This window comes from Camelina sativa, chromosome 7 (genome assembly GCF_000633955.1).
Source record: "Camelina sativa cultivar DH55 chromosome 7, Cs, whole genome shotgun sequence".
Lineage (NCBI taxonomy): Eukaryota > Viridiplantae > Streptophyta > Magnoliopsida > Brassicales > Brassicaceae > Camelina > Camelina sativa.
In genome coordinates, this window is record NC_025691.1 from 27,234,594 (window position 1) to 27,247,299 (window position 12,706).

Consider the following 12,706-nt stretch of genomic DNA (forward strand, 5'->3'; position numbering starts at 1 on the left):
GCTAGTTTAGATTTAAGTTAATATTTATGACTAAATAAAATGATCAAATATCTAATCAAATGTAACATATATACAACTCAAAAAACTCATGTGAAATTTCTCTATTTGTTTGTTAACCTAATCGTGATTGGGTATCCATCTAAATACACTTTGTATATGGTAAAATTATCATTTTAAACAAATTACAGAATTTATTTTTCCCTATTAATATATCATCATATCATATCCTATAAGGACCATCCAATTAGGGGAACAAAAAAAATGGACCCTCCAGAAATTAAATTATTGTCATAAATTTTTTAGACAAAACTGATTTTGTCATAAAGAAATGAAATGTAGAATCTCCGTGACGACTGATATAGAGAAAGCAATAAAAATAATCATAGCAAAACAAGCAATTAAAAGCAGCACATGGAAGCCATTTGCACAAGGATAATTCTTGTAAGAGCCCCATTACCTAAAGGTTGATAAATGATAATAATGATAAAAACAGCAGAGACATTCGAACCATATGATAATATTAAACCATTTCCTCTAAAAGAAACTATACTAGATTCGATTTTGCTTGCTTGATCCACTAGCTGTATGAACTAAAGAAACATAAAACAGTAAACAAAGATGAAGGATCTATGTAAAGTCAAAAGGAAAAAACACTAAATTCTTTAAACAAGCTGTTTCTGCAGATCATGTTATGTCTTTTAGCTATTAAATCCTACGACCTATAAGATTCTACTAATAGCATCTCTAATGAACAAAAAAAAACAATCAAATTTTTGATTAACTTTGTTTAGTTATCTATATAGAAAATTATAGTCTAAACTATTTGTATAAAAATAGATCAAATCCAAATCCTAATGAAATTCATGCATGACCCCGGACAATCAGATTAGGTGAAAAATTAAAGCCATCAACTTTTATTTTTATGTTTTTGGGAGTCGTTTTTTCTTTCTTTTAAAAATATAAAATAAGAATTGTTATATTTGTAGGGCCATAGAATTTGTTTTTTTACCGAGGAATTTGCTAAGTATTTAGCAAATATTTCTACAATTAAACACATTTTTAAAAGCTAATATTTTAAATCCTACCAAAAATAAAAAGCTAATATTTTTAAAGATTTCGAAAATAAAGACCACAAATATATTAAGTTGATTTAGGTGACCATTTTCACTAGATTGGTCCCAACATGCAACTATTTATTTTTGTTATATATTTTATTTATAATATTGTTGGTATTTTATTAGACTTGAAAATTTGGGTTTGAACTCGAGTGATCGACGTCGTTGACAATATAGTGTAACGTATAACCAAACTATCACGGTATATCCTGACATACGATTATAGAACCAATATTTTCTTCTTTTTTGGATTTTTTAAAATAAAAATAAGACTCCAAAAAAAAACCCTGATTTTAAAGAAATAAATTTGTGATATTCAATGATTAATGAACCCTGGAAACTGGAAGTGCAAAAATGCATTGATTACTTCAACACAAAAAAATTGATTATAGTATTTATAACAACTGGTGCATATGTCGCAGAGAGCAGGAGGAACAGAGAGGTTTGGTCTTGACTCGCGTGAGCTGTTTCCCCCTTCACAGTTCACACTCTCTCTAAGTTGATCTCTCTTTTAAGTCTCTCTTCTTCTACCTCTTGACTCTCTCTCTCTCTCTCTCTCTCTAGCGATGCGGTGTCTTCATCGGAAGCCATGATGAAAACACCGATCTTCGTCTTCTTCCTCTTCTCCTTCTTCTTCTCTTCTCTGTTTCTTGTCTCCTCTGGTTTAAACTCTGATGGAGTTCTCTTAATGAGTTTCAAATACTCTGTTCTTCTTGATCCTCTCTCTTTACTACAGTCATGGAACTACGACCACGACAATCCTTGTTCATGGCGAGGTGTGTTGTGTAATAACGATTCAAGAGTCGTGACTTTATCACTTCCGAACTCAAACCTCGTCGGCACGATTCCTTCCGATCTTGGTTTCCTCCAAAACCTCCAAAGTCTCGACCTTTCCAACAATTCGCTCAATGGGTCATTACCGGTTGAGTTTTTCGCCGCCGGTAAGCTCCGGTTTCTTGATTTATCAAACAACTTGATCTCAGGCGAGATCCCTGTCTCGATCGGAGATCTACACAACCTCCAGACGTTAAATCTCTCCGATAACATCTTCACCGGAAAACTACCGGCTAATTTAGCGTCTCTCGGAAGCTTAACGGAGGTTTCGTTAAAGAACAACTACTTCTCCGGCGAGTTTCCCGGCGGCGGATGGAAATCGGTTCAGTTTCTTGACATTTCCTCGAATCTAATCAACGGTTCACTTCCACCTGATTTTTCCGGCGACAATCTCCGGTATCTGAATGTCTCGTATAACCAAATCTCCGGCGAGATTCCTCCCAACGTCGGTGCCGGTTTTCCCAAAAACGCCACCGTTGATTTCTCTTTCAACAATTTAACCGGTTCAATCCCAAATTTTCCGGTTTACCTTAACCAGAAATCAATTTCGTATTCCGGAAACCCGGGTTTATGCGGAGCTCCGACCCGAAACCCGTGTCCCATTCCTTCCTCTCCGGCCACCGTCTCCGGCTCCGTCTCTCCGCCGACGTCTACGCCTGCACTCGCAGCTATACCGAAATCATTCGGTTCTAATTCAGAAACCAAACCGGACAAAAACTCAAACCCTCGAACCGGTTTAAGACCAGGAGTTATAATCGGAATCATAGTCGGAGATATCGCCGGTATCGGAATCCTAGCTCTTATCTTCTTCTACGTTTACAAATATAAGAAGAACAAAACCGTAGAGAAGAACAACAACAATCAGAGTCTTGAAGCTCATGAAGCTAAAGACACAACTTCGTTATCACCATCATCATCAACAACCACATCTTCTTCATCACCGGAACAATCAAGTAGATTCGGGAAATGGTCATGTCTCCGTAAGAGTCAAGAAACCGATGAAACCGAAGAAGAAGACGAAGAGAATCAACGGTCAGGAGAGGTTGGAGAGAACAAGAAAGGGACTTTAGTAACCATCGATGGAGGAGAGAAAGAGCTCGAAGTTGAAACGTTGCTTAAAGCTTCTGCTTACATTTTAGGAGCCACCGGTTCGAGTATAATGTACAAGACGGTTCTTGAAGACGGTACGGTTCTCGCGGTTCGTCGGTTAGGTGAGAACGGTTTGAGTCAACAACGCCGGTTTAAAGACTTTGAGGCGCATATTCGAGCTATTGGTAAACTGGTTCACCCGAATCTGGTGCGTCTCCGTGGTTTCTATTGGGGCACCGACGAGAAATTAGTCATTTACGATTTTGCTCCTAACGGTAGCCTCGTCAACGCCCGTTACAGTGAGTCAACCATCATCACTTTCTCTCTCATTTATGATAAAGGCGCATGGTAGCATTATATATCCTATGCGTATTAGTTGGTGGTAGTTAGACCTACATTTGATAAAGTAAACGGTTGGTCAAACCTTTTGTCACTTGTACAATCTTGTGCATATTTGCTGAATGTGTTTTGTGATTGGACAGGGAAAGGAGGATCGTCGCCATGCCATTTACCGTGGGAGACTCGGCTCAAGATTGCCAAAGGTTTGGCTCGTGGGCTTGCTTACCTTCACGAGAAGAAACATGTGCATGGTAACTTGAAGCCTAGTAATATACTTTTGGGTCATGATTTGGAACCTAAGATTGGCGATTTTGGGCTCGAAAGGCTTCTCGCGGGAGATACTAGCTATAACCGAGCTAGTGGGTCATCTCGGATTTTCAGCAGCAAGCGATTGACAGCATCCTCGCGTGAATTTGGATCCATGGGGCCAACACCGAGCCCAAGTCCTAGTTCCGTTGGGCCTATATCGCCATATTGCGCGCCCGAGTCGCTCCGCAATCTCAAACCGAACCCGAAATGGGATGTGTTTGGGTTTGGAGTGATCCTTCTTGAGTTGTTAACGGGAAAAATCGTGTCTATTGACGAGGTTGGGCTTGGAAATGGATTGACGGTAGAAGATGGGAATCGGGCATTGATAATGACTGACGTGGCGATCCGTTCCGAATTGGAAGGCAAAGAGGACTTTTTACTTGGCCTTTTCAAGTTGGGTTATAGTTGTGCATCTCAAGTTCCACAAAAGAGACCGACCATGAAAGAGGCTTTAGTAGTGTTTGAAAGATTCCCTATTAGCTCGTCGGCCAAATCTCCAACATACCATTACGGACACTATTGAATAATCAATCAATCTTATACTAACTTTGTAAGCCTCTTGAAATCTTTCGTAAAGTATTATCTTATTCATTCACATTAGAAACGTATTTATACATATAGATACAAGATATGGGCCTAATGATAAGAGATACATGACGGTGGCCCATTCCCCCCCCTCAAGTTGGCGGGGGAGTAACGAATGCCAAACTTAGACAGTAGTTTGTCAAAAGCTGGACTCGGGAGAGCCTTAATTAGAATATCGGCGACTTGTTCTTTGGTAGTAATGTGCTCTGTTGTAAGAAAACGATCTTAAACAGCATTTCTAACCTGATGACAATCAGACTCAATGTGTTTAGTACGCTCATGAAAGATGGGATTCGCTGCGATGTGAATAGCGGCTTGACTATCACAAAAGAGTTTAATAGGCTGTGGATGTGGAAGACCGAAAGTACGAAGAAGTTCACGTAGCCACTTCAGTTCACGTAAAGTAAAGGCCATTGCACGATATTCTGCCTCCGCTGAGGAGTTAGAAACCGTGTGCTGCTTCTTAGTCTTCCACGAGATTGGAGAAAATCCGAAGAAGACGACATAAGCACTAAGAGACATTCGAGTAAGAGGACATGCATTCCAATCGGAATCACAATAAGCAATCAAAGATGTATCACTATCCGAGCGAAGAAGAATACCCTGATCCGGGCAACCTTTAAGGTAGCGAACAACACGAATGGCAGCTTCCCAGTGAGGAAGGAGAGGCGTCTGCATGAACTGAGAGAGAATATGTACTATATAACTCAGCTCCGGGCAAGTAAGACTGAGATAAATGAGACGACCGACAAGGCGACGATACTCTTCTGGACGTTTTAAAACAGACCCTTGAGCGGACGCAAATTTATGATTAGCTTCAATAGGAGTAGAGTACGTCTTAGCACCATGTAGACCAACTTCTTTGATAATGTCATGAGCGTATTTCTGTTGGGAGAGAAAGATACCGTCAGAACCACGAGAAACCTCTATGCCCAAGAAATACTTAAGATCTTTCATGTGAAAGGACTTGCTCATGTAAGACTTGAACTGGTCAATCTCCGCTAAATTATTTCCAGCCACAATGAAATCATCGACGTAAACAAGTACATGCAGGACAATGCCATTTTGAACAAACGAAAACAGTGAGTAATCCGGATAGCTTTGTTTAAAACCAAACTGTTTTAAAGCCTTAGTAAGTTTCTCAAACCAACAACGAGGAGCTTGACGGAGTCCATATAACGATTTGCGGAGTCGATAAACCTTAGAAGAATCATTAGTGTGAAAACCAGGAGGTAGTTTCATATAAACTTCTTCTTCTAAATCACCATGAAGAAAAGCATTGTGAACGTCCATCTGATGGACCTCCCAATGTTTTGCAGAAGTGACAGCAAGAAGAAACCGAACCGTTGTCAACTTAGCGACAGGAGCAAAAGTCTCGGTAAAATCAGAACCTTCAACTTGACGATTGCCAAGAGCCACCAAGCGAGCCTTGTAACGTTCAAGTGTGCCATCAGAGTGATACTTCAGTTTATAGACCCACTTACTGCCAATAGCTTTCTTTCCAGGAGGTAAAGTAGTGATTTCCCAAGTATTGTTATCCTCAAGAGCTTTGATTTCAAATCCCATTGCATCACACCACTCTTTTATTTGAGAAGCATCATGATAGTTTGTCGGTTCCGTACCAGTAGTAATGGCTGCCATGAAGACTCGATGCATTTCTGAAAATTCTTTGTCAGATAAGGATATAGTGAGAGAATCGAGTATCTTACCAGGAACCGTTGTAGAGAGACTAGGATTAGTGAGACCAGGAGAATAGGGGGTGTAGTAGATGATGGAGAACGAGCTGTATAAGCAACATAATCTTTAAGCAGAACCGAAGGATACTTTTGACAATGACCTTTCCCAAGTAATTCTGGTAACCCCGGAGACACGGGAACTGATTTTGCAGGAACCGGTGGCAAGGGTGTAGTACACAGACTCAAGGTAGGTGAACTACGTGACGACAGAGAACCAAGAGTAGAGTCCACAACATGGGATGAAGGAGCAATCGTCGGTGATATTGTAGCGGGGATCGATGATGTGGTCAGTGGTGAAGAAGTGGTGTTTAATGGTGAAACCAATACATCATCAACAAAATCAAGAGAGGAATCCATGATTGGATGTGGGGCTTCAGAGGGAACAACATCCGATGATGCAAATGGAAACACATTTTCTTGAAAAATAACATCACGACTAACAAAAAATTTGTTAGTCTCCAAATCATAAAGCCTCCATCCTTTCTTGCCATAAGGGTAACCTACAAAAATACAGCGCCGACTTCGTTCCCCAAATTTGTCCTTATCGCGAGATCGAAGATGAGCGTAGCATAAACAACCAAACGTACGAAGCATAGAATAAGAAGGACGAGTGCCAAACAAAAGTTCATACGGAGATTTACCATGTAGAATTGGCGTCGAGTGCGATTGATCAAGTAAGTAGCAGTGAGAATGCTTTCACCCCAAAATTTGCCAGGAAGATGACTCTGAAAAAGACATGCACGGGCAACATTTAGAATATGTCTATGTTTGCGTTCAACACGGCCGTTCTGCTGTGGTGTGTCTACACAAGAAGTCTGATGAAGAATGCCTTTTTCTTGAAAGAAGGATGTAAGACACATGAATTCAGTTCCGTTGTCGCTCCGAAACGTCTTAACCAGTTTGTTGAATTGTCGTTCACTCATAGCACAAAAATTACGAATTAACTTAGAGACTTCGGATTTTTCAACCATGAGAAACGTCTATACTGACCGCGAATAATCATCAACTAAAGTTAAAAAATAACTTAAACCACAAGAAGACGGTGTGCGATAAGGGCCCCAAACATCGCAATGAACAAGCTCAAAAGAAGTAGTAGTTTTATTTAAACTTTCTGGAAAAACTTGACGTGTTTGTTTAGCATGAAAACAAATATCACAATTTTTAAGCTTCTCCAAATCACTACGAGACTGATCAAATTCTGATAAAGAAGGCAAAACACCGATAGAAGGATGTCCTAGTCTGTGGTGCCACATGGCTGCCGAAGAAGATTCTTTGACAGCTTTGTTGACACGAGCAGCAAGAACACCGGTAAAGTAGTACACCCCCTCACGCTCTTCACCCGCACCAATCAAAGTCCTCGTAAAACGGTCCTGCAAGAAACATAAAGCATCAGTGAATATCGCGATACAACCAGTATGTTTTAACAATTTGGCAACAGATATTAATGTGCAGTTAAAATCAGGCACATAAAGCACATCAGGAAGAGTATTTGTCATTCAAAGCGAGAGTCCCGCGTTGAGTGGCACGAGAGGCAGTCCCGTCGGGTTTGGTAACATCCGATGGGATAATATTGGTTACGTCCGTTAGTAATCCTAGATCATTGGTCATATGATGCGAAGCACCTGTGTCAATGATCACATCAGTAAGTTGAGTTTTACTCGACAACTTCTCAGAAGAAGTATTTGGACGATGAGCTTGCAGGAGAGAGATCAGGTGAGTAATTGGTGGTGGAAGGAATGCTTGAGCGAGTGGTTGCAACATTAGCTCGTGCTCGACCACGAGCTCCAGAAGATGAGGTTCGACCACCACGGTTGCTGTTACCACGACCGAAACTTCCTCGACCAAAGGAGCCTCGACCTGTAGAGTGTGTAGACCCATCTTGACGATGTTGTTAAAGCCACCAATCGGGATAACCATGGACTAAGAAACATTCAGTAACTTCATGTCCTTGTCGATGGCAATGAGTACATGTGAAGGATGATCGATCACGAGAGCGAGGAGCTGAGACAGCCGCAACTTGAAGTGGTGAAGCTTGTACAGTAAATCCAATAGCATCGGTTTTGGCAACATCCTTAAGTCGAGAAGCATTAAGATTTTGCTCTTCACGAATTACACGTGAGTAGACATGGTTAAGATCGGGTAAGGGATCCTGATCAGTAAATAGGCCGGAACCGTTCATCCAATCCAAACAAGAATTGATGAACTTTGTCAGCTTCACGTTCCTTGGCGATGTCAGGAGCTGCAGCGCACGTACACGATCTGCTGGTTTTGTAATTTTGTAATTCTTCCCAAAGCTTGGTTAATCGCCCATAGTAAGCCAGAACTGGTTGTCCATCTTGCTTGCACGCAGAAATTTCATCTTTGAGTAGTTGCTTGCGAACACCATTGCCAGTGGAGAACCGTTGTTGAAGACTGTCCCAAAGGTCTTTAGCATCAGATACAAAAGAAACGGTTGATCGAGTAGTAGGATCAATAGAGGTTCTAATCCATCCTATGATCATGGAGTTAGCAGCTTTCCAAGCTGACAAATCAGGTTCCGTTGTTGGCTTTGTTATTGAACCATCAATGAAACCGAGTTTTTGTTTAGCTTGGAGAGAATTCATAAGTTCTGTAGCCCTTTCAGAGTAATTGTTTTCTTTCAAGACAACAGAGGAGATCAAAGCACCGGGATTATCCGATGCATTGAGAGCGTAAGGAGAAGGATTAGTAACAGAGGTAATAGCTCCAATCGGAGAAGAAGTCATGGCCATGGAGGTCATTGAGACAAAAAAAAAATAGTAAAGAGAAGAAGAAGTAGTGAAAAGCGGCGGTCAAACGGTGACAGCGACGTTTTTAGAGAAAAAAATAAAAGAAAAAATTAGGGTAGGTCACAGAATTGCTCTGATACCATGAAATCTTTCGTAAAGTGTTATCTTATTCATTCACATTAGAAACGTATTTATACATATAGATACAAGATATGGGCCTAATGATAAGAGATACATGACGGTGGCCCATTACCTCTCTCGAAGGCTGAAGTATATACACATGATGTAAGTCGTTTTTCTTTGTTGTGATTGTCCTCTTGGTTATTTTTATATATACTTTTTAGGATACTAGTATACTACCAAGTGTGGTTTTTAGAACTTAGAATATTGGTTGATGATGGGATATGTGCTCGCTGGCAGTGAGGGTGGCCATTTCGTTTACTTGTAGGTTCGGTTTGTTGATTTGGTTGGTGTTACTAAAATTCTAGTTGAATTATAATCTAGTTAGTCTAGTTTGGTTTTGTATTTGATTTGGTTTGTATTCAGTTTGGATTTTGGTTTGGTTTGTGTTGAAATTGGTTCCCCAATACTTGAATCGTTAATGTTTTGTGTTCTACTCAAACTATTTGTATAAAATAATCTTTTATCAAATAATTTTTGTAGGATTTGATAGATATTGTAAACAAATAAAATTAGTTGATAATAATCCGTTATTGTTTTGGTTAGTGAATTTGATATTTTGGTGAATAAAATTGAGATAAAACAATAATCAAATTAACAATATTGATTATCTTATTTATTTAACAATATTGAATAATTATATTTAAATGTTGTTTCTTTAATTAAATAAATAGATCAAGTTATCGAAAACTGAACCAAAACTTCACTTTAACCAAGCATGTTTTGCATAGATTATAGTTTGGTTTAGGTTTGTTGATGGTTCAGTTTAGTTTAATTAGGTTAACATTTCCACTATTATAGACTTAGTTGGCTTAAAATTAGTTTTACTAACATCTGATTGTACAAAGATCTTGAATAGTGATGGAAGCATGTCAATGTGGTTTAAGTTATATATATATATATATATGACTTAAAAAAACCAAAACCCATAAAATATTATCTTATAGTTTGGATAAAATTTCTAAATTTTCGTAAATCAATAATCTAAAACCCGAAAAAACTGAACCGAATTTCAAACTAATACCATATTAAACACTCCAATCGAAACAAGTATAATTTTGATACTATTATGTTTGATTGGTTTATTGGTTATATAAGATAGGTTGACGGTGATTTCAGCCAATTAAAATATATATAGAGTTTGATTGGTTATATGAAATGGTACAAAAAAATTTACGGAATAAGAATAAGAATTAGCAGTAAGTAATCGTAGTACTTTGTTGAAAAAAAAAAAAAAGTAAAACTGAAAATACAAAATTGTAACGTTTTTGTGATTGGTTATAACGAGATCGGTAAATTCCATACCGATACAGAGTTACCACCAATCAAAAACCGTAACTCTTTCGTAAACCGGATCTGATGTGAACAAAAACAAAAATATCCGAATCTCCGTCCCCTCCGTCGCAGTTTCCGAGGCGCAGACACAATTAGAGAGAGAGAGAGAGAGAGGATCCACCGATGGAATCCGCAACCACGGCTAGTGGTATCCCTCCGGCACCGACAACCACCACCGATGAAAATCTCCAATCGAGCGAGTCATCATCACCAGCCGACGCAGTGAACCGATTGATCCACGCCGTAACGCAGCGGCAGCAACATCTTCTCGACAAAACTGTGCCTCACGTTCTTTATCGATGGATCGCATGTCTCTGCGTCGTGTTGATCTACTTCATTCGCGTTTACTTCGTGGAAGGCTTCTACATCATCACTTACGCCATCGGAATCTACCTTTTGAACCTCATCATCGCTTTCTTATCTCCTCAAGAAGATCCTGAGGCTTCTCTTACCACCGGTGGTACTCTTCCTACTCGTTGATCCGATGAGTATCGACCTTTCGTTCGCCGTCTCCCCGAGTTCAAATTCTGGTTCGTTTCCTTTGGTTTTCCCTGATTCAGTACAATGAATTGGTTAGATCTGATCTAGGGTTTTAGTATAGAAGTTGGGCATAGTCTTAGTTTTGACTGAATCCTGTAGATTCACATGACATGAGAGGATGATGAAGTATGTGATCAACTTCAATATAGTTAGAGAAACTATGTTTGCAGTAAGGTTTGGAACCAAATTTTGTACAAGGATGATGAAGTATCGATTTGATTAATATGTAGACATTGTTGTTTTGCTGAAGGTTGCATAAAGATGTCACTTGGATTGTTGTTGGTTCATTTGTAGACGTTGTTGTTTGATGTGTTTTTTGTTTCATTGAAGGTTATCGATCATAAGGGCTTTCACAATCGGGTTTATGATGACGTTCTTCGAGGTGTTTGATGTACCTGTGTTCTGGCCAATACTTCTTTTCTACTGGGTGATGCTGTTTTTCCTCACGATGAGGAAACAGATACAACACATGATCAAATACAGATACGTCCCTTTCTCTTTTGGGAAAAAGGTAAATGTGTTTTCTGTTTATCCTTCACCAGAACAAGTTGAGTTGTTTGTAGTTTTCTAACTTCGTTCTCGGTTTGTGTTTTTTTCTTGCAGCAGTATGGAAAGAAACCAGCTCCAACAGAGAGCAGTGAATGATCAATGAAACTGTTCACGTCAGCAATTTCAAGTCTTTTGAGAGAAAGTAGCAGTTTAAAAGGTCGGTTTTTTGTTTTCTTTTGATCGCCTACAAATCTTTGTTAGGGATGAAAGTAGAGAGATAGACTCTCGTAGCCTGTCTCTAGGCAGATTTTGCTTTTTTTTTTTATGATCCTGACTATTTTTACTGGTTTCATCTGATGAACAACAATGTATCTTATTTGTTACGTCTCTTTCAAGGAGAATAATAAATGTTTTGTACTTTACCCTTTTGTAATCATCATGGTTGAAACTTAGATAAATCTCTGTGCAGTTCTATCGATACTTATGCAGTGCGTCCTGGTTTTGAAAGAAGAGAAATTTAGATATGCTTAAACACTGAGTTCTTATTTCCGGGTTGAGGATAAGATACGATGTTTAATGAATATGAATGCTACTACATAACTCAGAACCTCACTAACATAATCAAATAGTTAGCTTAGTACATATGTATCATTCACAGCAGATGTTTGAGAGTTGAGATCTTGACAGCTTCCTTAAAATGGTGGTAAGTATCAATTATGACCAGTTTAACATTAGCACACTAGCTACGATCATACATTAAGATCTTTTATAAGTTCATTAGCTACCTCTAGACAAAGTTACGAAATCATCAACCCGCAAAACGGGAAATCGCAGCCATGATTTGATGTAGAGCGGATCTATCTTTTAGTGAGGCGGAAAATCTTAAAATGGGCCAGATCGCTCTAATAAAGGACAACGCCTAAGGACTGGAGCCGTGGACCCAAAGCTTGACTAATGAAGCAAATTGGAGGAAAGAGCATCTGTATATTTGTTTGAAGTGAGAAATCACTTTTGATTTTTGTATGTTTGTCTCGTTCTGGTTCTAATTTTGAATGGGTTATGAATGGTTTTGGGTTTATATAGAAAGAAGTTTGGAGCTATTCCGTTCTTACAAAGCTTGGAAACACAAACTCAACTAGAAATAAACAACTAAGAGATCAAGTTCCATCATTTAGGAAACTTAAATGCCACTCACTATCTAAACGCAATTGCAGATAGTATAAAAGAAAATAAAACACGCATATGGACCTAAATGTTTCTCCATCTTTTTGTCGAATTTAGACTTCATTTTTATATATAGAAAAAAAAATCTGTTTTTATTCTCACACGGCTCTTCAGACAACGATTATGAAATGCGTTCATAAACAATACGCACATTTATGTCATGTGCCCCGGTTTAGGTTTATCT

General features: G+C 39.0%; 1 protein-coding gene and 1 pseudogene across 1 annotated transcript; both read left to right on the forward strand.

Annotated features, from left to right (window-relative positions):
• Positions 1,492-4,281, forward strand: LOC104702860 (probable LRR receptor-like serine/threonine-protein kinase At4g37250). The gene is made up of 2 exons (XM_010418781.1): positions 1,492-3,337; positions 3,521-4,281. The coding sequence occupies exons 1-2, from the start codon at positions 1,705-1,707 to the stop codon at positions 4,207-4,209; spliced, it is 2,322 nt and encodes a 773-aa protein (XP_010417083.1). The 5' UTR covers positions 1,492-1,704; the 3' UTR covers positions 4,210-4,281.
• On the forward strand, positions 10,283-11,731 carry LOC104702862 (annotated as a pseudogene).